Below are 24,583 nucleotides of genomic sequence, written 5' to 3' on the forward strand. Positions count from 1 at the left end.
CGTCCTGTTTGAATTGCCATTTTTCACGTGTCTGCTCTTTGCCCGTCTACACCGACTGAGAGCCTGGAGCAGACTATGGAATAAATCATGTGTAGGAAAGACTCCGGAGTATAGGAGTTTAAAGGTTGCAAACTATACATACACAAAGACATGGGATGTGAGTTTCAGGACCGCGAGAAAAGGGATTTGTGCTCAGTCTACCAGTGCTGGAAAGCCAGCAAGATGTAAGACTTAATAAAATTCAGAAGGGGGAAATTTTGGCGATGTAGAAAAATCATGTACATCTTTAAGATCAATGCCAGGTTTCCTATGAGCGAAAAAAAAAGTTGAAAAAAATTTATGTAGTTGGCCTGCAAAGCATGCGTATTATTAGGGTGAGTTCACAGACGTTACAAGCTCGCGATCGTTTATCGTTTACAGATGGCTGGAAAAGTGTTCTAATGGCAAAAATTCAATTGCCTCCACCTAAACTGGTTGCCGTTGAAACCGTTGGTCCTAACAGCTCAAGACCCAACGGAACAGTGAAAACAGAGTTTGATCAAGTGTTTAGACACCAATATTCTGATAACTGAGAAATTAAAGCAAAGTTTTAATCATAACTTCATGTTTACAAGCAAGAAAAACTTGAGAAAAAAATGAATAATTGCTATAAAGAGCCAGTAGAAAATTTCCCTTCTCGCATTAAAACCAGTCAGAATGGCTGATCCATCCTGTCAAATTAACCTCAAGGATACTCGCTCGTTACGAATCAGAACTAGTCTTTGAACATTTGCATTACAAGCTATATTAATGCTAGGTTACTATGACCTTTGAAGTGGAACATTTACACGCAATATTTCACTATTTTCGAGAACTTAGTTGATGTCTTCGTACATCCAATTGACTATATCACCCCAAGGAAAACATCACACCATATTAAACTACATCAAAGTCTGGGTGGGGAGGGTAGGAAGCTTTCCCAATTGAAGAGAAATCCAGGTCGGTCAGTGATATGTAATGAAAACTTTAAACGACAAACTCCGTTAATATTTTTTAGCGCCTGAAGGTCTCTCGCCCTGCTGGGCCCTCTATAGAACAGTATGACGTACTAAAATGATTTTCCCCAGGGGTTTGAAAGCGGAAACAGTTTGACTGCCATCGCTGACTTTAACTTACAGCGTAGTGTAAACAGTTTAAATGGAAGCTACTTTTCGTCAGCGGGAAAAGCGCTCAAGACCATATCTTGAAATTTTTTTTCAAATACAAGGCGGGAGTAAGGGGTGAGTGTTTCAACCTCTCATAGTATGTAAAGTAACTGAAACCCCGAGTTATCACTGATATGCTCCCAATTGTGACTTCTCCTTTGATCTAATCGGTCTTTGAGATTGCTTCGTTATTTTTTGTTACTAAATTCAGTAGGAATTATTAAGCGCGCTTTTCCTTGATGAGTAAGATTTGCCAGGCTTTTGAACTTTTTCAAGCTTTCTGGTCAAGTCTTCGATCTGCTTCACTTGTTTGGCGTTTTGTGCTTCCAATCGTTTAACAGCTGCCGATAAATCGCGGATCTCTCCAACGAACTCAGCAGAGGACTGTGTCAGCCTCTCGTTCACAAACTGAACCTTGATATATTTCTGCCGCAGATCTTTCAGATTGCCAAGCTCTTGTTTTGTTTCCACGAGCGAGTACCATGTCAGCCACAAGTGATTATCCACGCTGGTCTCCATGTGTCTGCTCAGGTGAACTCTCTTATCCTGTCAATGAATAAGCAAGTGATATCCACAACTGCCATGGTGATAGCGATATCACTTGAGGGGTGAGGTCATACGGCTGAAGACTACAGGGGGGTACGTTTCTAAAGAAACTGCGGTGCTGCGTCGGTGGAAGAGTATAACAGGGTAATTTAGTATTATCAACTGAGTTGATAACGTAAATTGGCCTCCGTAAAGAGTTTGAAAGCCGACGTTTCGAGCGTTAGCCCTTCGTCAGAGCGAATGACGGTCCTTTATCAACTCATTTGATAATACTAAATTACCCTGGATCGTAGAATACTCCAATTTCGTGATTTTAGAAATTATCATTAAACATGATACATCGTTCCGCAGCCATGGGAACGAGCCTGTCAAACACAATAGTTTATTCCCCCTAGTCTCGTTTTGAGGGATTCTTTTAAAGGCTGAATTGTACATCGATGGAATTTTACAGAAGGAAGAAAGGAAAGCCGAAGAGAGACGAGGATGCCCAGAATTAAAATAAACTTGAAAACGGATTGCTTTATCTCTTGAACTCCCGTGAGTGACCAGGATAGGATTTCTCCTTACTACATGTATACAGTATCATGCGGACAAGCGATGAGAATAAAGAAAAATATCAATTATGGGATTGCTAATTGATCCGATACCAAATTCTCCAAACTAACATTATAAGAATCATTTGCAGACAGTAAGGAGAATTACTAATGAGATCGTGGGAATTAAAGGGTTAGAAGAGTTTATCCCAAGTTGTTTGACACTGTCGTTGTCTTACTTGGAAATCACCTTTATGTAATAGGGCAGCGATGGGGCCAAAAAAATACCTTTAAATCCCATCTTTAGGAAAGATTATTAAGATTAGCCGAAATATGATCAAGTGTAACACGAATTTCTAGTGTTCTCTGGGCGTGGCTAAAGAGATGTGTATCATTCTCGGTGTAAGAACCTTTTACGTTTTGGAGTAAAGCAAAACAAAGAAAACAAAACAAAAGGAGCTTAGGAATTGATAATGACAAAAAAAAAAAAAAGAAAATCTTGACAGGTTCTTGCATCGAGGTAAACCGTGAAATATTCTTATCTTTAGTGGCTTGTTGAAAAGTAACAAGTAAGTTTGTTAAAAGGAACTTAACTGCCATAGCGACTTTTATAGCTGAAGCTTTGAGGAGATGTGATAGATATGCCAACACGTCTCTATTTCATTGTTAAAACCCGAAAGATAAATCAGGCAAGGTAAAACTGTTACCCGCAAAGGTTGGTTTGCTCTGAATTGCTTTGTTAGTGAAAAGGAGGACGAAATGTCAGTTAAGTAAAATTCGCAAGCAGCCGCTTTCCATCGAAACATTACAGTTTATAGTACTAATGACTACACTTCGTACATATCATGTACCTTATAAGGACACCCGGCCTTGGCATAGGGGCAGGTCACTTCAGTCAACGGGCATTGTTCGGAAATGTGCCTTTCCAGCTGAGGAAGTAAGGAGAAAAAAGCTGAAAAATGGTTGATGTTAAGATATTTGAAGCATTGTTTGGTTTTTGTTCGGAGAGATAGCTTTGTATCAAGCAGAATTTGGTAAAGCTGGAGTCCACCAGCAAATCTTTTTCGGGGGATGTGAGAGAGACGTACAGCACAACACGGAGCACTACAGTGCCAGTGTTGTTTCTCAGTGATTCATAGATTTGCATTTTTGGGCGTGGGAAATAACCAACCACAGCAAAACTTTGATCTCAGTAGACTTATTTTATCAGAATAGAATGGCTATGAACTACACCATAAACGCCTTTTTAGTTTTCCTTTTACAAAGATACGATGTGTTGAGAGGTAAAAAGTTTTCTCACTGTACCTCTTCTCGTGGTATTTGCAAGGCTCCACAATTATTGGTGCAGCTGAGAGGGTAACGGCTACAATAAAAGTCCTCGTGTACCTGGATTGAGAGAATAAAAGTAACACAGCTCAAAACTGTCCGCCAAAAAAAGCAATCATAGAAAAAAAAGGTATTTGAAATCACGAATACGAGTTAGTGAGAGGAAGTGTATTTTCGAAAGGTGACTCATAAGAAAACTTATGAGTCACTTATTTCTTTGTTATTTGCTTACGTTGGGTTTTTTCCAACCTGTCCGTTCTCAACGTTCTATCGTGTGACGGTATAAAATGCGATTTATTACAAAGAAAGACAAAGAATTTTCATTCAGTCTCTAAGTTGTCTGTGAAAAGTGTATGTGATCCATTGTGGATTGTTCTAAAAAATGAGCCTTCACTATGATACTTACAGTTTTTTCCATGAAACGGTACTTTTTTTGACAGTGCACACATTCCACTAATCTCTTTGGGCACTCCTCCTTGTAATGAGTATTAAGGTGTCTTCTCTGTATGTTTGCTTCACAATCGCGGCACTGCTCTTCTACATAGGGGCAGGTCTTTTGGTGGTCCTAAGAAAAGTCAAAAATGCAAAAACAGGACAGTGTGCCCAACTGCGTGTCACAAAGTTCGGGATTGGATTGGCTTTGCTACAATATGCTCTGTGATTGGTCCACGAAACTGAAGCATCCTGCTCTACCAATCAGATATAAGACTGTAGTTGATCGCGGTTTGGTCTTTCGCGTTTCCCCCTCTTTGGGCGGTTAGTTTGTTCTCACTTTTAGTTTTGATTAGTTCCATGTGATTTATGTTGTGATTGGTAGTGATGATTATTACACGTTGGTTTTACGACACTCAGTCAAAAAGAGCCCCAAGTTTTTGTGAGGTTTCCCGGGTGAGGATTCATCCTCTACTGGAAATGTTTTGTCCAGAGAAAAAAAACTAACAAGAGGTATAAACAAAACAAGAAAGTACAGTACTATATGCCAGTTAAAAAAAAAGTCCGCTCACCTCCGCGTGTCGCAGTTGACCAATCCAGCCACATCCTGTGGCGCTCTGTTTGCATTTTACTCGGAGGCACAAAATATCCCTGGCCCAGGCTTTGTCTGAAAAAAACTAAAAAAAAAAACCGAGAAGAATTAATAACCAGTCGTCATTTATCGCCGGAGTGGGAGAGGGGCTGGGGTCGGAGGGTTTTTTCGTTAAAATTGACTGCCAATGAGGCGGAATCATTAGAAGGTTTTTAGCATACTACAGAGCCTTGTGGGGGATAACGTAAATAGTAAGTGTGACAACCAAAATAACCCACCCCTTCAGTCGATAAATAATGATTACTTACCTTTGAGTTTACACTTCAGTATCATGCTGTGATAAGTTTTACTTCAACAGTCTCCCTTGTTGTAGAGATTAATCATTTCCTCCCACAGTTTTTCTTTACGTTGAGGTAAACAATTTTCCCTGTGGTTTCATTTTCCGTTAGGACATATAAGTCTTCCTTTCAGTGTCATTTTGTTCTCAGAAATAAAAATTCCCCTTTCCCTGTCCCTGGCAGTTTCGTTTTTGGTTAGGGTGGTACATTTCCCCCAATTGGTTTTGTTTGCATAGGGATTAAAAAGTTCCCGCTGGCGGTTTCATTTTCCCTCGGGATTAAACATTTTCGTTGAGGTTAAAAAGTTCCCTTGTCTAAATGAGATATGTCCGGAAATACATGCAGTAACGAAAATGGCGAAAATTTGTCAAAATCGTCTGATCCGCCAAGCTGATTTCGTTTTGATGAATTTGACTAAAACTCGCCAAAATCGTCGAATCCATGAACATTCCCTCACTTTGACGAAATTTCTTCAAATCTGCCATTTTTGTCATTGCGTACACTGCTGGACATAAGTGGTCTAAATTCCTTTTCGGTATAATAAAGTAATTCCCCATCAGTTTTGCCTGTTTTCGTAAAATAAAAAAAGGTTTCCTCATACAAACTCGTGTTACTAAAATCAGAAGGTTTACCTTTTTCATAGAGCTATGATAAAATAATTATGAATAAAAAATATACCCTAGCTGAACACTTAAACTGAAATCTACGTATTTCCTCTCTTGAGTTTAACTTTCCGTAAGAATAGGATTCATGAATGTACTCTAACCGTTGTTGAATAATGTAGAAAAGAAAGCTGACATTTTGTGTAGCCATCAGTCGGAGAATAGCTCATAATAATTTCACTTACCCCGCCCTTTCGTTTGATGTTCTGCCTGTCATTCGGACAAACTGGATGATTACTTCTGTGGAGCGAGAACAGAAACACACCGGAATAAGACACTGGGGCATGTGAATAAACTTATTACGAAACTCTCACGAAATTATTGAATATGCTGAAGATATTGCTGAACATGTCCTTGAAATCGCTTTTGTTTACGTGTGATATTAGAGTGATTATACAGTTATTAAATATATTGTGAATAAAATAATTTAATAGAAACTATTTTATCATGAAACTTAAGGTCGTGGACAAGGTATTACTTGTTGTGGGAAAAGGCGCAGTATAATCAATGCATTTTCGTCAATTTCTCGTGCACGTTTTATGAAACCGAGGGAGAAAACAGTGCAGAGAAATGTGTCACTCAACGGTGTAAAACATATTTTATGAACGCAATAAAATCATATTTATAAGTGGGTAAACCTGGGTACAATGACGTATTTCGATCTCGAACCATTCTCTTAAACATCTTGCATCCTTTGGCCGTTTACGAAAGAGTAAATATATTTTAGAACGCGTTTTCTAAAAGGTTTTCATAGCCTTTTCTGAAAAAATCTAAAGGATATCACATTGTCAAGTTTTAGCGAAATAATGTTATATTACGAAAAACATTCTCAGCGATTTCTTATCTGGACTTTTCCGTGCTACGTTTAAACATGATAGAGAAAGAGCCGAGGTAAGCGGTTTTCCTTACCGGAAGTACGTAAATCGATGCTTTGTGGCATCGCCGACACAAAAACACATGGAATGAATCTCATTAAAATGGAAGAAAGGATTTTTTTGCTATGTTTTTCAAGTGTATAGCGCTAAACTAGGCCATTAATTGAGTTCTCGACCTCGAGTGGATTTACCTCAACGACATAAATTTGTGTGCGGAAATTCACATCTCCTCATCAGCCCGCGCCGCACTTCTGCATTGAAACTTTTCGCGAATGAAAATATTGCGTCAAAGAATTGGTCCTTGCACGAAAACGTAAACAGCTTGCCAACAATTTTTTTTTAAATGAACAAACACAGCACTCGCCATGTTATTCAAAGCCTACTTGCCTAAAATGTACAGAAAAGGAAAGAAAGTAAAATCACTTATTGTTTTGTCCGCCATGAAAGTTGATACAAAAATCGCAGCGCTGTACTTCCTTGTAACGAGTCTTAACGATTCTCTGTCGAAGAAGGTTGTCGTTACTTAAAGGTGCGAACCATCCTGCTGAAGACAAACCTTAGAATCCCGTGTAAGCAATCTTTACAGAATCGATGGCCGCACTCTTTAGTTTGGACAGCGTCTCTCATAGGCAAAAGGCACACCGGACATATTTGATTGTCCAAAACGTTATCTATAAATTCGTATTCATAGCCTCCAAACGTTGGCCGGGCTTGTTCTTCTTCGTCGCTGCTACGATCATCGAGATCGTCGCTTAATTCCTGATCAAAGTCTCCTTCAAAGTCTCCCTCGTCGTTCTCGGATCGTTCAAGGAAATCTAACAGTAAAGCAGCCGCCGCTCTGCTTCTCGCGTCCATTTCGGTGCGAACCTAATTTGAATGTGAAAGGTATTTGCGGAAGTCGAAAGTCTTTATCATTGCGTAACGCCACGCCAGAATATGTTTATGTAAATATCAATCTATGTCACGGTACATTCACGTTTCAGTGTCACGTTTCATTCAAGCTCCCTTGGCATCACTTTTAGTTCAAAAGATACCCAAATTTAGTTCAATACGGGAAAAAAAAGAAGAAATTAGTGGACAGAGAAGAAAAATTAGAAAAGAATGGCGAGAATTGCACTTGTAGAACAAGACTAATAGTCAATTACGTGACATACTTCACTTCCATGGACGGTCTTTATCGAGCGCTTTCGTGGGAAATTTTGGTGGCAGGACTGTATTATACGGCTTTCAAAACTTTATAATCACTTTTTCCTTCGCCTACATAACTAGGATCGCTTAGGAATATTTTCACAGCAAAATGCAGTGTTTCACAGTATTGAGAATATTAGTTTCGTGGCTAGAGAACTTGAGCGGTTCGTTTTTGAGGCGCGGACTACAACCGGAAGAAGAATAAAACTAACTCTGGCGCACTTTGACGCCAATGTATCGACTGTTAGGTGGTCAGTTTAGCATTTTAAACAACATCGTGCGGACTTAAAACGCGTAATGAGCTAACCTGGGTATTTGTGCCGATAAAAATTATGCAAATAATCAACGGTGAAGTAAAAACTCTGTATAAACATTGTTTTCGATAATGTAGTGATGGTAAACGGAAAATTTGCATTTATCTATTCTCCCACATAGAGGGAGACACAACAGGATTGCAAAATTTAAACATTGTTTAGTCCTAGTGAGCAGAACTCTCGAACAAAATAAACATTTTGTGGTTTGGTTATATTGGGCATTTACGTAAAAAAGAATTAATTAGGTTAGAGACCGGTGAGAGTGTTTGAGAGATAAATGTGGGCACAGGCGCGCTGCAGAATGAACGAGAAATTTAAATATTGTACCAAGCGTTGCTAAGTACAGTATAATGTATTTCCAATTCATTCACAGCCAGCGGAACGTGTGTTTAATCGCCTTAATATGTGAATTAGGATCACGCATTATAGGCCTCTAACACTTCTAAGTTTTCTATACAGAAAATTGCAGGCGGCCACAAAATCGTTATTCTAGGGGCCTTACGCAAACTAGTACGACAGCTGCGTTCAGAACATGGTTAAAATAAGAAACAAGACTGTAAAAGGGTAGAATTACTGCTTGGCCGTTGCGTATAACTTATTTAAATTCCTCAGCTGTCCTCCGCGAAAAATTAATGTGAAATCACTCGATAACAATGCGTTGTCCGAGGGCAGGAACTCCGAAAGGAAATTGTCATCGTTTCTGCCCGGAACTCCACGACACTATCATGTTACGCTGGATGCCCAAAAAGGCAGTCAAGGTATCAAACCAGCGGGAAATCTTAGCACAAATGTAAGCGAATTTCTGAATCGATGTTTTCCTCAGAGTCGTCGTCATAACTGTGTAAGGTCCCTAATCATTCAAATTGTGACATTAAAAAGTCAAAACAAGCCCTCGGTGGGACGCTGACTCAAATAAAAGTTATTCAGGTAAATGTGGAGTAAAGTTATCATTCGAAGACAGAGGCGTAGCTGGGGGGAGGGGATCCTGGGGTCCCCTCAACCCGCCCTCTTTAAGCCTTTTTTTAAGAAACAAACTTTCAACACTTAAGTGGCGAAACTGGTGAGTACCTCCGTTTGACATAGTGAGGCCCTCCCCCTTCTAAAAAATCCTGGCTACGCCCTTGAGAGATCATGGTATGTTGGGAAAGGGAAAGGGACTTCATGTTGACACATTCGCAGTAAAGCTTTTTTAGTTGAACATTCAGAGTTTTTTTTGCTTATTTGAAAACATGAATGAAGGCAAATGACAGCATCATCCGACAATAACTTTATTTGAATTTTGTTTTCGTACGAATGATACGGAAACGAAACCTCATCCAACCCTTAAATATATAATTTTTCTTAGAGGAAGAAGGCAGTTCTTCATATCATCTTGATTCTAATCGAAACATTTCCATAGGAAGAGAAAGAGTCAGTCTGGCAAGTTTTTTTTGACCAGTAAAACCTGCTTTGCGAGATTCAACACTACGCTATATCACAAGGCCAATGTCAACAGTTTCTCCGCTGTGATCTCAAATCAGACTTCCCAAAGAAGTATTTTAAGCTCTATCGATAAAGGGGGGTAGGTTTCCAGATAAACTGTGGTGTATTTGAAGTATTTTAATTTTTTTTAAGTATTTCAAGCTTTGTATGAAATGTCTCTATTTTCCTCTGGTTAATTTCGAGCTGTGCGATTCAAACTTTCCCCAACTTGAACACTCCATGTATTTTTAAGTACAACTGAAGTGGGGAGTACTTCAAGGCAAACACAGTGTATCTCAGGCAGTGTTTCGTAGACTAATCATCAGAGTATCTTAGTGTTTCATCCACTGTTTGTGCTGTAAAGTTAAAAAGGACGTCTGCGCCTTGTACTCCATTTCTGCCAGTTCCCTAACTGAGGGCGCAAGTTCAGCAGTGTGCGACTCAAAGATGAATCCTAGCAAACGAATAGCAACAAATGACATCTTTCTGCATATTTCTTGCGGAAAATTAGTTTCACGTGTGTAGGGATGAAAATTAATATCCAAATCAAAAGCTTCGCTCTTGCTTCGTTTTAAGACAAGAAGCTTTAGACATCGCAGTAATGGCCTATAGTTTGCGGTACCAAGGGAACCACTTGGAATTTTTTTTAACTAAGAAAAATCGCTCTGAGCCCGCGGTGAGAATAAACTGATCTGCTCTCACCCTATAAGCACGTTGAAATTTAAGAACGTGTGTTACAAAAGAAATTATTAAAGATGACACTTACCCGCTGCACGGCGTTTCTTGCCGTAAGTTACTTTACCATCAAACTCGTTATGAGGAACTTTCATGTTGGGTTCAATACAAGAGATCGTCTCTTTTAGATGATCCTCCACGTCCGCGAGATACTATGCCGAAGAAAAATAAAAGTGTCTATTAAAACTAAAAAAAAAAAAGAGATTATCACCCCCAAAAGAAATATTACGCCATCCAAGTGAAGGGTTTACCCCTGCTAGCCACCCTAAGGCAATCATCTCAGCTGTGGCAAAGATAGAACGCTATCCCACCCTTAAGTAAATTTCTGTCTCACAAATACCTAAACGAACACTCAAAACTGACACTCGTGTCGATACCAGACTGTTCAGAAAGAGAATTGCCTCGTTAGTAAGAGCGACCGAGAAATGCGCATATATTTTCTTTTTCGTTCTTCTACATTTTTTCAAACTTATTGACCTAATACAAACTCCTTTCGGACCAGAGTTTCGGTTCACTGAGCAGGGCTCCGGATTCCTGCTGTGTAAGTTTTACTGACTTCCGGTAATCAATGGTAAAAAATTATAGGTACACAGAATTACAATTGTATAGCGCTTGACTTAATCACAAATGGAGAAGCAGTATGTTGAATAAGGAACTAGTGCAGAGAGACCCACGGGGATGGGTTTGCTCACGGTCTTAGGAGAGAGAACAGGATGGGCGAAAGAGTGACAGAGAAGACCCCCACGAAAATAAGAGAAGACAACAGACACAATTGCATTATGGGCCGGGGTTTGTCCGGATTCCCACAACCAAAATTTAGCCAGTGGCTAGCCGCTCGCCTCATAGTTTGAGAGGTTAGATACTCTATTCTCTCCAAATTTCTCAATCGAAGTGACATGTAGTTGGCCTCCTAGCAAGCGTTCCGTCTTTGAGATCATTGATAAGTGCACTACGTCGTCCTGTACAAGTGAAGAGGTCAAAGGCGTCACCCTCTAGGCGGAAATGGTGTAAAACCAAGTTGAGATGTGCGAAAAGACTGTATTAATATTTACCTCTTTCTCGTCGTACCATATTGCACAGCCCCCTTGATCCCTAAGCCGTGTGTCAGAGCATCCTTTACCACGATTGGGACAAGTGTGATACCATACCTGGAGAGCACGCGAACAAGGATTCAACAAATAACCTGGTCACAGTCACCAACCCGATGGTGCCCATATTTTGCTACTATTAGTAGAAAAATATGACATAAACTGTCTGCCGATGGCGCACATTTTTAAAAACTAATTCCCATGTTACATGAATAATTCAGTAGCAAGCATATTACTACCTTTTCTTTAACTTCTGAGACTAGTGAAATAGCCAGACCCATCCTACAAGACAAAAAAAAAAAGGCTAGGTTCAAGTCTCTATGTTAGAAGTAGCAGAATCAAGGAGAAAGGTTTACACAGTACGTCAAAACAGTTGGCTCAAAGGTAACTGACTGTCTGCTCGACTGCCTGCCTGACTGCCGGCCTTCGTACCTGACTACCTGCCTGACTGTCGGCCTTCGTACCTGACTGTCGGCCTTCGTACCTGACTACCTGCCTGACTGTCGGCCTTCGTGCCCGACTGACTGCCTGACTACTTACCTAATTAGCTGACTTACTGACTGATCGGCTCATGTATGGATGGACAAGTCTTCACTAGTGGGAGGAAAACAAGCAGCGGAGATAAACTGGAAACAGTACGGATTTGAACCTTAGACTGCGATTAAACCCCTTGAACCACAAAGCTGTACCGCCTTCACACCATATCTGTTCATAACAGATTCATCTTAACTGTTCTGAGCGCTCTAATTCTATCAGCACTATCCCCTTCTTTCCCAGTTCGTCTATAACTGGGAGGTAATAGGCACGAAGCCTGATATCGAATGCAAGAGATGTTTCCAACCGATTGTTAGTCTTAACTTACTTAGTTTTAACTTACCTTTGTGCTCTTCCTACTCTTCCAATTCTATGCACGTAGTTTTGTTTATCGTCTGGAAATGTCACATTCACGACTGACAGAAGAGACAAAAACAAACAAATAAACAAACCAAGAACAACATGACAAAAACAACAAAATAGAGGTATTTAGAATTGATGGGACATTATATTCTTACCAAAAGGTACACCAGATACATCGATACCCCTCGCTGCCACGTCAGTGCAGATAAGGAATCTTGCCTCGCCATCCTACGCGTAAAAAGTAATTAAAAATTCAAATACGCCATACCCAATGGCCCTTTAATTGAGGAATCCAAAAAATCAACTCTGTATTTCATCTTTTCTAATCGGCTTCTGTTACCTTGAACGACTCTAAGTTTGCCTTTCTTTCCTTTGGAGGTCGGTCACTATGGAGACACACACATGAATACTTGTTGACCATGGCATTTGGACCTGAGTAAGAATGGAGAGACTCGGTAAGCAAGACGCTGAAACAACCTCTTGTCAAACAACAACAACAACAACTTTTTTGTGCTTAAAAATAACATCAACAACAAGCCTTTTTCAGGCGAAGAAAGAGTCGAAGAGTCGAGAAAAGAGAAGGGGATTGGGAACGGGTCGTGATTATCTCCCTCCTATTTCACTTTGTGTTGCAGTTATACCCCCTGTGCTGACTAAACGCCTGGAACAGGCTTCACAGAAAAACGAATCAAAACTTGAGCTTTCAAGGAAAAAACCACAGTAACTCTAAAATCATAGCAAAATAATTAGTTACCACGCTGTCAATGTCTACACAACAACGATACGTAAAAAGCTGGGGTTTCAATAACTTTTTCCATAGGCTGCTGTCAATTGTTTAACCCTCTAACTCCCATGAGTGACCAAGATAGAATTTCTCCTTACAATATCAAGCAGACAAGTGAAGAGAATGAAGAAAAATATCAATAAGGGGATTACAAGTTGATCCAATACCAAATTCTCCAAATTAACATCACAAGAGTCGTACGGCAGACAGTAAGGAGAATTACTAATGAGATCTTGGGAGTTAAAGAGTTAATAGGCAGCTGTGCGTGCAAAAACTGAGGGGGGGGGGGGGCTTAAGGCATAACCCGACAGACGGAGGTAAGGAGTAAAATAGGTAACACAGCGGTCAAACTCTACGCATGCACGAGAGTTTGAAATAAATAAAAGGAATTCACTCACCTTCGCCCAAGTCTATCAAATATCTTTCCACATTATCACAATCCAGTTTTGTGCGACAGAAAATAATGGCCTGGTCCATTTTATGTTCCTGGATAGCTTTAACGAGGTAACCAACCTTCAAAATCTTCACTGCTTCAGACAAGGATTCTGAAAGAAGAAAATTGCTCATAATTTACAAAGTTACATCGTTCAATTCCTACACGGAAATTTTATAATGCTCTTGCCTTGGCTCTGACTGCCTGACTTTGTTTTGTCCTCTGCATGAACTCCATCAGTCTGTAAGAGCAAGACAGTTTAAGTATAAAGTAAATATGAAAGCAGGAGAAACACCTCATTTCTAGGCGCGTGGGAAGTTAAGTTTTGTATACGTGTGTGTGGTGGACCGTACAGCCCACGTGGCCATAGGTCGGACCTAATTTAAACTTCTAGCAAAAATGAATGAAACAGAGTAAAGACACTTTTGACAACTTAAATTGTTTTCCTCTGAAATTTCAGTACAGACTTTAGACATGCACACGGTCAGACGTAGAATTATAACTTTTGCTAAGAAATAGAAGCTACAAGTCAGCACTAGTGGATAAGGTCTCAGTAAAAATCTTACATAACAAACCTTAACCGCAGATTTGAGTTGTTGCCATGAAGTGTCCACCCTTGGATCCACACGACAGAACTGAAAAAAAAAGCAGGAAAATAACAGAAGATCTGAGCCTCTTCATCCTTTAATTTCCAAAAATTACCTCTATTCCACTTGCGTTTCGTGAACACCGTCACGTAGACCATTCTCCTTTGCAGCCGTTCTCTGGGATGTCACGTAACGCTCACTCCAAGAGCGGGGTGAACTTGCGTGACATCCAAAAAACGAACAAGAATGAGAAATTTCCCAAAATAAAGAGCATTGTTATTAAATGAGCCCTGTTCTTAGTTATTTACCACATGATGAACAGTCTCTGGAACAGCATCCTTTCCTTTGAGGTCCACCCAGGTTGGAAAATGCATAATTTTATCCTGAGGGAGAAAATTATATTTCAGTATGAAGAGCAAACATGACGGTAAGCGTAGCTTTTCATACGAGCCACCAATTACGACATAACTTGATCGACTTCAGCAAGCTGTCATTGCATCATTTTAAATTCAATTGTACTTAGGACATTTTAGAACCTTCAAGAACTGGTACTCAGGTGGAGGCATTTAGGAAATATAGACGCTCAGTATCTGCCAAAGAATGCCGTCAGGGGAGGAGCGCGGGTGCATTTTATATTCAGCGGCTTGTTATCGAGGTGAGGATAAGTGAAAAAATCAATTTTTTCATCAACCTAAAGTTATAACTACGATAGCTGGAAAATTAAAAGAGGAAAAACTTCCACGTAAAACTGAGAGGTAAATTGAATGAAAAGAAGAGAAAAGTACTTACAGCTAACTTTTTCACCTCTATAGAATGAAGGGTTGCCGAACACACGATCATCTGTCAAACAAAATGGAACAAGTACTATCATTTTAGCACGCAGCGGAAAACAACCCCTGAGATAGAAATAAAATTTCTACGAAAGAAATTTTTAATTCCTCATTGGCTGACCAGAGTGCGTTTATGACCTATGACGTACGATTTCAATGCGTTAATTACTTACAATACTTTTACCTCTCTTTTCGTACATTCCATGCTCTTTGAAGGATAATGTTATGTTTAGACAATCTTATATTTACTTTGAACACTTATTCCAACTTGGAATCCATTGCTGTTTAAACAGCAGCTATTGATAAACGAAAACTTTTCGCCGATGCTGTCCTTGTTTCTTATTCAAAAATCCCCCTATTTTAATGGACAGCAATCAGTTTTGTTACCGTGTTGAAAAAAGAAAAAGCCTCTCATTTTTTCATTGAGTCACATATAAATAAACTCGCTCTTTTCAGAATGGAGTTGCAGTTCTTCTTACTGCAAGTTAGGCTGAGTCTCTTGTAGTAATCGAACCATTATACATTCATGAGCCAGCAAATGTATTTTTTTCCCTTCTACAATTCTCACTTCTGTCAAAATAAGAACTGAAAGTAGGCAGAGGAGTAGATAATGTACCTGTAATCGTTTACCGTCAGGGCTTCTTTTAGGAATCTTGTTAAAGATTCTCATGATTAGCTCTTGATTTCCCTGTGCTAGTAAACCATCCTGATCAAAATAAAGGGAAACCGACATTACGAGGCCACGCGTCATTAAGCAAGACTTTTATTCCTTTTTAGTCTATTTAACTCCCATAAGTGTCCAAGACAGAATTTCTCCTTACAATATCAGTACAATATCAAGCACACAGGTGATCAGAAAAAAGGAGAAATATCAAAAGGGGGAATATTAGTTGATCCAATATCAAGTTCTCTACAGTAACATCATAAGAATTGTGTGGGAGACAGAAAGGAGTATTACTAGTGAAAACTTGGGAGTGAAAGGGTGAACACCATTTGAAGTATCATTTTAAAAAAAATATTTTAATAAACAAAAGAACCAATGGATGTAGACTCAAATCAAGAACAGGCGAAAGTTTGGAAGATTCTGAACAAGGTAATGAATAAATGAATGAAGAGCGATTAAAGGAAAAAAGAAAAGAGATGAAAGATAAAAAAAGAAAAGAAAGGGGCAAAAGGGAAATGAATGATTGAGTCTAGAGGAAAACAAAATAGAGAGAAAGAAAGAAATAATGAAGGAATGAGTGACTATATACATATATGCTTACCGCTTCATCTAAAATGAAAAAGCGAACCTGAAAAGGAATTTAATCAGATATTGTTAACAACTCACACATTGGAAAAATACCTTTTAGTCGAACGAAGTACAAGGGATAAGGATCGGCTAAGATTTAACGTGAAGAATTGTAAATGATTCTCACAAGTTTTATAGTGCCACCCTAATTACAGAATTGGTGTATAGCCAAGGAAGTTTTTCATCAGAAAAAGTAAAAAGATTCTTTCCATAAGTTACTCCTGAAGAGGACTATATAATGCAGTAGATGTAAAAGGTAAAAACAAAATATTTCTCCAGTAAAGAGGTGGGTATGTTTACCTGAGAAAGGCTAACTTTATTAGTTGAAATAAAATCCTCAAGCTTTCCTGGTGTTCCAGTCAAGATGTCCACCTTCAGTTCAAGTAAGAAATAAAACAAGAAGATGGCATAAGGCAGGTGAAAATACCTTACAAGGGTTACTAAACGTGCACCTTCTCAGGAGAAGACTTTAAATTTGCAAAAGTAATCCTAGAATGCTTTGATATTGCTTTTGTTTTACTTTGCTACATGATTGATCCAGAGACCTTGTGCTGCACTTTCAACCAATCAGATACAAAACTATGTCCACATGACTTTGTCATTAATCTTTTCCCATTCACATGTATTTGCTTGAATTCTCATTGGCTCCATGTGATATTTTTTCCTTTGTTTTGATTGGCTGTTGAAAGAAAGAATGACCACCACTCTTGGCTATTGTGGTTGCTAATTTGGTTTTACTTTACAAAGTAATCGGTGCACTCTTACCCCCTCATTCAGTGTCTGAATTTGCGTCTTTATATTCTCTCCTCCAATTAAAAGCACCTCTCTGCAAATAGTTTGATATATCAGTCAGATAGTCCAATAGTGTCTGACTGCAGTACTATTCATGGTCAGAATAACTAAAAGTTACAAGAATTGCTAGTTTTTCCAGCAGTAATACAACATCACAAGGCATTTCATCAAAACAGATATATAAAAATTAACAGGGAAGCCTACTTGACTTGTGGTGTTGGTAAGTGCTTCCTGAAAAGTGATATCTGATCATGGGTCTAAACAGATAACACAAATGTATTAATTATGAGTTTCCATCTGCAAGAATCTACGCTCCTTAACAATGCACCGAGACAAAAGTTTACAATCCTTTTAATAACTCTGATAGTAAATCATGGATGCACCCACTAATGAAGTGAGATGAACTCACCCCCCATTCAAAGTGAATAGTTTTCCCTGAACATTTCTACTGTTATAATTATCATTGAATAAAAACTTTATTGGAACAAAACTTCTTTTAAAAGAAATGAATGACCATGATCAACTATACACACCTGCTGAGCTAATTCTCTTGATGGCTAATGAGGAGATGGAAGAGAAGGCAATTAACTTGAAAAAAGGATAAGTCCATGATAATAATTGTGTTCCCTCTAAGAATTCTTAGATTTGATTCTGTTGCTTTGCAGCCAAGTTTATTAATTCTACATGTTTTTCTGGCATGGATAGCATTTGCAAACCAAGCAAAGATTTAAAGAAAGACAACTTGTTCCAAGCTGATGTACCATTACTCATATTCTTTGCATTATTAGTCATAAATAATTATCCATATTAATTGATAATGAAAGAGGAATAAATTAAGGAAGAGCAAGAAATAGGGCAGGCTAAAGGAACCATTTTGCATCACTTCTTTTGACTTTGCTTCAGAGAGATTATTAAATCATATTTTAAGAAATTTATCTGTGATTGTCCAAATTTGCCAATAATTGCAATCCAACCTGTTCCCACCCCAATCTTATTTGGTTCATCCTTTCCATTTTTTTGTTTTTTTCTTTCTCATCAAACTAAAATCCCATGGTTTGCTTAATGCTATCATAAAGATTATGACATGTCATAATGTAGTGTCTTTGAGGGAGATTGGGAGAGGTTTCAAGTGGTCCTCTTGCACATGTTCTCAGTGTTCACTAATCAAGGTGAAGGCAAACAAGGACAGCAGTGAGTACAGTTACCTCCATTATAATAGCTGATGGACTACACTTGTTATTAAACTTGCCAGGTTTGGTCTTTCCTGAGGCTGATGCACCTTTTATCAAAAACAAAAATGTGTACAAATCAAATATTTTTCAAGTTTAGAAACTGCAATTGAACACCAGCCAGCAAGCTATCCCTGAGCCTTGTATTCCAAACAGAATTTATTCTGCACATAAACTGTGAAATCCAGAAAAGCCTGAGCATCAAAAATGTTTCTGGAATGTGACTTAATTGTTCTTGAAATTCAAAACAAGCTGATTAGCCAGGAAAAAGTTTAACTGTATGCAATCATGCTAATTTTTCCTTGTTTCTGTTCTTTATTTCATTTCCTGATTCCCAATGAACATACTTAGATATATTTCAGGTATTAATGGTTTTCAGAGTTCAACAAACCTTTTCAGCCAAATTTCCAGTTAAAATCCAAAACAGAATCCTACAGGATTGTGTAAGATTTCTCTAAGGCCACATAATTTTAATATCTTTAATTAAGTAGTAATTACATAGAATTATGACTCTGGGCACGTCTCGTATTTGTCTCCAGGTTACTATACAGCATCTATTGTTGAATTTTGAGTTTTCGGAAGGGTTATGAAATTCTTTAGTATCTTGACTCATGGTAAGAAGCAATTTTACATAGTTTTACATACTATTAAAATGGTGGAGACAAAAATGACTTTTTGTCTGAAGTCTCCCTCTCTCTTCAAAAACTTAAGACCACATACCTCCATTGATGTTTGAGGCACTCACAGCACTAGGTGATGCCTTGGACAGTCCTGCATATCCACCCTGGAATAAATGTCAGAGTAACAGACTATTGTTGTAGATAAAAGATTCCTGTCTGGATACTTGTCAGTTTAAATCTGACATTTCTCTCTATTATGGCCTAACAGTTTGGCATTGAAATTCTTCTCAACAAGTTAAAGCTAATGTAAAAGGGACTTACTCTGGGAGGGAATTTAAATGGAGAATCACCAAAGTTGAATAAGAGCTCTGCATTCTGCAAAGCAAAGAAAATGTTTTTATGGTTCAACAACAAATCCAACAACAACAATATTTTTTTCTTGACATACACTTTTTTTCAACTGGTCTGACCAAAAGAAAGTCATTGTTAGTCTAGGTAGGCAAGTCCAGGTCAAAATCTAATAAAAAAAGGGTCTTTTCATAAATATGTGACAATAAGACCACAGTGAGTTAATAAATAACATTGGGAAGGTGGGAAAGTATCAGAGAATACTCACACTTACAGGTAGAATTGAATGCAGGAATTGAGAGGTTATCAGATCGATAAAATTAAAGATATCCAATGAACACTTTCATACAAACACCAATCTTGTATATTCTTGTTCAGTTAAATATAAAGGACTAACAATATATTAACCCCTTAACTCCCAAGATCTGATTGTTAATTCTCCTGTCTAGCTGCTACACATTTCCTTGTAAATTAGTTATGAGAACATGGTGCTAGATCAAGATGGTACTTCTACCTGATAAGTTTGAATATTCCCATTACCTGTTTGCTGAAAAATGTATGGATGTTGTAGGGAGAAGTGTCATGTTCATCACTTCTAGGAGTTAAAGGGTTAAGAATAACCAGTCATATGATCTTGATATCCATGAGGAGTAGAGTTTCATTTATTCAGTTACCTTTAACACAACTGCAGCAAAGAATGTGCTTCCTTGAAGATTTTGACTAATTTCAAATGCCTTGCCAAAATCCACACCTGCCAGAATAAAAAAAATATAAAGTTAATAACAGATTGAAATAAATTGCAACTAAATCATATGCTTAAGAATCAATATATTGTAAAAATGATGAATAACTTTGAAAACTCGCAGTAAGCTGCAGGCAGAATTTGTTTAGCAACACTCTCTTGAAACAAGTCATAATTTATACAGCGCTGCCCAAAAGTGTACTCAACACTTGGCAGTTAACCCAGCCTGTAACTCCCAAGATCTCATAAGTAATTCTCCTTACTGTCTGCCAAACAATTCTCCTTTTGCTAGTTTGGAGAATTTGGTATTGGATCAATTAGTTATCCCATAATTTACATTTTTCCCTATTCTCATTACTTGCCTGCATGATATTATATAGATATAGTAAGGAGAAATTATGTCTTGGTGACTCAGGGGAGTTATTAACTCATCAACTGTTCCACTTTTAAGCATCTCTTAACTCTCATTTAATAAAAAATTAAAAAAGAATAAAAAAATACCATTTTTGCTAAATTTCACAAAACCATTGTCAAGATTAATATAGCATCCAATTGTGTCCTCAATTCCAAATGGTTCCCCATAAGTCTCAAATCTCCTTCCAAATGACTTCTTCCCAGTGCCTCCAAATCCATACCCCTGTTTGTCAGTCCCTGGATACCAAAAAAAGAAAAAAAAAATGAGAAGGAATTTACAACTTCAGTTCTAGAAAAGGTTGAAATACTAAGTGAGCAAGATTTTGGAAAAATGTGAGCTGTTAACTATCTACATGTGAGGTCAACTTACATTGAAGAAATCCCCAACTGTAATATCAACTAAAATAAAATAAGCACCTGATTTAAAAGTGGCACACCCACATATTAGTTCTTAGTCCACTCATTCCAAGTGGAAGATTACTTTATAGTGTTGGTTTTTGTTGAGGAATAGAAAAAAAACAGAGAATTTGAAGTAAAACCCCAGATACAAGAGCAAGGAAAAACATCAAACATTATCCCACACTCAAGTAAAATTAAATCTGGAAATGAAAACCAGGCCTCAGAGATGGGAATCAAGTAATCATATTACTTCATAACCCTTCTACCCATTTCCATGATGATATGAAGCTCCAAAATGTACTTCATTCATTCTAACAATATCATTATAATAACTTAATAACTCGTTCAATTAACAGTCATCGTACCAAGATCTAGTGAAGCCAAGTCTGTTGCCCATCCCACTCGACAGAGTCCTTCATCTGTGACAGTTGCTTCATAATAATACATTCCTGAGAAGATAGAAAACTGCAACAGTTGATTTCATGAGATGGCAGATTTTCGGAAAATCATCCTCCAATTCAAATTAACACATTTAAAGATAAATGCCAACTATCACAAGAAAGAACTGAAAGATCACTTCTTGAAGTATCTCAAAAACCTTACATACATGTATGTTTGCAACTTTCCTTAAATAGCTGAAAAGGGTCACTTGAAACAGGAAAAGTTTTATTTGTTTGTAACTTCCTAATTTGTTTAAACAGCTTTTATTTGAGAAAAAAATCAGCTCATCTTTATCAAATTATCAGCTTCCCTACAAACCTTTGTTCACTCCCAAAGTAGAACGGCATCCTTGCCACTTATCATGATCGCGACTCTGACACAGATAACCTTTGGCATCAATAGCTTCAAAAAGTCAAACCACAGGAGTTAGGAAAAGGCCTTGAAATTGGTTAACTTTGTTTAGTATCAGGTGACCACAATGGACTTCAAAAGTTGCCATCAGATGACACTTAGTCAACCTTCCTGAACTTCAAACACAAAAAGAAATTGTTTTTCTTGCCACTTTATACAGCCCAACAGCAGTCCTTTAAATCAAGATTATACTTCATTTAAGTAAATTAATATTAAGTATCATTGCCTCTATCTAATGACCGCTCTTTAACATTTTACAACCTAGTTTCAGTATGCATTTTCTCCATATTGTTCTCTATACATTTCCTAAGATGCTGACAATGAGAGTTTGTCTTACAATCAAGAGCTTCTTTGGTTGGTGATCATTTCCTTTATCCTTGTGACCTTGATGTGTGATTCAAGGGTGATATTGTAAGGAGAAATTAGATCCTAGTCACTCTTAGGGGTTAAAGGATTAACATTTATTTCAAAACATTAAGTAAATTAATCTTAAATGTGTTGTAAGCACTTAACCCTTTCACTCCCATGAGTTTCTAAGACAAAAATTCTCTTTACCATATGAACACAATATCAAGCAGAAAAAAAGATGAGAATAAACTTTAAGAAAAATATCAATTTGGGGATTAGATCAGTTGTAGATGATCCAATAAAAAATTCTCCCATCTAACATTAAAAGAACTTTATAGCAGACAGCAAGGAGAATTATTAATGAGATCTTAGGAGTGTATGTCATTAAGCAATGTCTGAAGTCTCTATGAACTAAATATAAAAGCTTGGGATATTCCCTGGAACAAATTCATTAGGTAAAGCTTCAGATATTCCCTGGCACAAATTCATCAGGTTGATGGGTACTCACCAAAGTCCTGATCTCGATCAAATACATTCATTTTGAACTTGGTTGGCACTGTTAAAGATGGAAAAACAAATTGCTCACAAAAAAACATGTGAAGTCAGAAAATCTCAGTCAGTATGTATATACACATATTGCCAGTCATAGCAATTATGGTAGGTCATAAGATTGAAAATAGTATTTTAGCGTTTTAACAATTTTGAGAATTTTGTCAATTTTAGCTTCATGTTGGTGCATTAGATCATATCCACATGTATTTGGCTCCCTGTCATCTTTTAAAGAATGATCTATTTGTTTACTGTGAGGTGAAGAATCAAGTAAAAAATTCTTCCGCTTAATTAGAAAATTTCATAACTGTGATTGGTTATTCTAGTGTCTCTACAAAATATACCACAAAATAGCCACTGTTTGTTATTCTTAGTCTAAATAATGTTGGCTTATCCTTGTTAGATGTTTGCTGAGTGTTGAGTCCATACCATCTGATGGTGCAGCAGATGTGGGTCTGGAGCTCTTCCGGCCAGTTAGTGCCTCTCTTATTGTCTCATGTACAATCTGAATCACAGGTAAAGAAAATGCCTAGAAGAAAATCAGAAGTGTATAACTTTCATGCATCCACTATTTCAAGTAATTAATTATGACATACAAAGTAGCCTTTGTCTTAACCACTGAACTGAAAAAGAAATTTGTCAGTTTAAAAAGAAAAACATAAGAGAAGCTTAATATGCTTAGATGTGATCAGAATGGCTTAAAATTGGAAATACCAAGAAGGATCAAAAACAAAAAAAATCAACTTTGAAAATCTGGCCACAATTTTTCAAGATACACAAACTGACACTGGTGAGAAATGATGACAATATTCTCACCAAACCCATTTTGTTCAAGTAAAAGAAGCTGGCTCTTAAGTATATTGTTCAGCAAGGAAATCAATAACCCTTTCAAAGCTCATTTGAAATTTTATACCAAGCATTTTCTGATGAATATCTAAAAAGCTTTATTAGAAAAAGTGAACTCATACTCCAGTTTTTCCACGTCCAGTTTCTGCTGCCTGCAAAGAAAGCAAAGTGTATATGGAGGTCCACATTGAACAATACATTGAGCAATTTAAATAAATAAAAACAGCAACAGCCTTTAGAGATTCAAGACCAGTTTGATATGGAGCTAATAATTACTCTGCAAGAAATAGAGAAGTCTACACCCCTGGATATTAATTTTTGTCAAGTATTTTGACAGGTTGGTTAAATCAGTAAATCACACACACAAAAATCAGACAATAGAGTTAAGCGTTGTTCTTCTCACCATAAGAACATCTCCACCTCCAAGAATGAGAGGAATGGCTTCAGCCTGTACATCTGTTGGAAGACTAGACAGTAAAGAAAAGTTTTAATATATCAGTACAAAGTTAACCATGATGTGAATGAAAACTTGCAGAATATCTCAAGTTCAAAATTCTCATGAAATCATGAGATTATTGTATACTTACAGCCATTCCATGTCCTCAACTGCCTTGCAAATTTCAGGCAGTAAGCCAAACTCTACAAAAAAAAAGGAAAATAAATGATGCCTGTTGACATGGTGGGGAAACACTCCAGCGAGCTATGACTGAGATACCCTTGCTTAAAACGATTGGAAAGCATGAAACACTCCCATTCTTATTTAAAAGTTTTTGGCATTTAAAGCTGACACTGCGACATGAAATGTGTGTCAGCTTGAAAAATAATAATAAAAAAAACAACAAAAAAAATAATTCCAAACGAGTAAAGATAATCTAGGACACCAGTCTGTTTAATTTTGCAATAAATGGCATATATATGATATATACTCATTATGTTGGAACAGAAATTTATGAAAATGTGGCGGACAAAGGGTCACCCCTTTTCTCCATCCACGAAGTGAAGCCTTAAATATAGAGCGGATTGAATTATTCATGGCTATGAATGAAGACGTCTAGATCACTGATAATCCAATAATTTTTACGAGAATTTTCTTGTATGTCTCACATGATGGCCCAGTTGCAAACAAGTTACACGTGTTCCAAAACAAATCAAATGAATGTATACCATCGCAAAACTTCTATTTCGACAAACAAAAGCATGGTGTTTACAAAGACAGCCCGTAATTTTAGAGTCCAAGGGGTTATACTGCACACAACAACCCTGTTGTTACCTGAAACTCTTCGACTTACCTGAAAAGTGACCTGCCATTTTGATTTTACCACGTTTAACAGAGAGAGACTAGAAATAG

The 24,583-nt window shown here is 37.7% G+C and overlaps 2 protein-coding genes across 2 annotated transcripts; both read right to left on the minus strand.

The window, feature by feature from the left end:
- Nucleotides 1-569: 569 nt before the first annotated feature.
- LOC113679218 (TNF receptor-associated factor 6) lies at nt 570-7,403 on the minus strand. Its single transcript, XM_027196170.2, has 7 exons — nt 7,045-7,403; nt 5,799-5,853; nt 4,594-4,698; nt 3,996-4,154; nt 3,569-3,649; nt 3,115-3,192; nt 570-1,730 (listed from the first exon to the last, which is right to left on the minus strand). The coding sequence occupies exons 1-7, from the start codon at nt 7,341-7,343 to the stop codon at nt 1,392-1,394; spliced, it is 1,116 nt and encodes a 371-aa protein (XP_027051971.2). The 5' UTR covers nt 7,344-7,403; the 3' UTR covers nt 570-1,391.
- Nucleotides 7,404-9,242: 1,839 nt separating this feature from the next.
- Nucleotides 9,243-24,569, minus strand: LOC113679219 (ATP-dependent RNA helicase DDX1). The gene is made up of 31 exons (XM_027196171.2): nt 24,525-24,569; nt 23,823-23,874; nt 23,639-23,702; nt 23,358-23,387; nt 22,819-22,918; nt 22,349-22,396; nt 21,400-21,483; nt 21,006-21,089; nt 20,329-20,478; nt 19,760-19,836; nt 19,059-19,112; nt 18,838-18,901; nt 18,094-18,167; nt 17,422-17,445; nt 17,093-17,145; nt 16,862-16,922; nt 16,397-16,468; nt 16,071-16,097; nt 15,422-15,511; nt 14,765-14,815; nt 14,284-14,358; nt 13,964-14,023; nt 13,578-13,629; nt 13,354-13,500; nt 12,512-12,603; nt 12,327-12,399; nt 12,152-12,224; nt 11,514-11,556; nt 11,239-11,334; nt 10,218-10,338; nt 9,243-9,905 (listed from the first exon to the last, which is right to left on the minus strand). The coding sequence occupies exons 1-31, from the start codon at nt 24,541-24,543 to the stop codon at nt 9,784-9,786; spliced, it is 2,232 nt and encodes a 743-aa protein (XP_027051972.2). The 5' UTR covers nt 24,544-24,569; the 3' UTR covers nt 9,243-9,783.
- Between the last annotated feature and the right edge of the window lie 14 nt (nt 24,570-24,583).

Source organism: Pocillopora damicornis, chromosome 3, assembly GCF_964200805.1.
Source record: "Pocillopora damicornis chromosome 3, jaPocDami1.2, whole genome shotgun sequence".
Classification (NCBI taxonomy): domain Eukaryota; kingdom Metazoa; phylum Cnidaria; class Anthozoa; order Scleractinia; family Pocilloporidae; genus Pocillopora; species Pocillopora damicornis.

Coding starts and splice junctions, on each gene's coding strand:
- LOC113679218 (XM_027196170.2), bottom strand. CDS start 7,343: ATGGACGCGAGAAGCAGAGCGGCGGCTGCTTTACTGTTAGATTTCCTT. Junction 3,193..3,568: donor TGCAAATACCACGAGAAGAG/GTACAGTGAGAA, acceptor TTACTTCCTCAG/CTGGAAAGGCACATTTCCGA. Junction 1,731..3,114: donor AGGCCGGGTGTCCTTATAAG/GTACATGATATG, acceptor ATTCATTGACAG/GATAAGAGAGTTCACCTGAG.
- LOC113679219 (XM_027196171.2), bottom strand. Junction 23,388..23,638: donor GAGGTGGAGATGTTCTTATG/GTGAGAAGAACA, acceptor CTTTCTTTGCAG/GCAGCAGAAACTGGACGTGG. Junction 18,902..19,058: donor CATTTAAATTCCCTCCCAGA/GTAAGTCCCTTT, acceptor CATTTATTCCAG/GGTGGATATGCAGGACTGTC.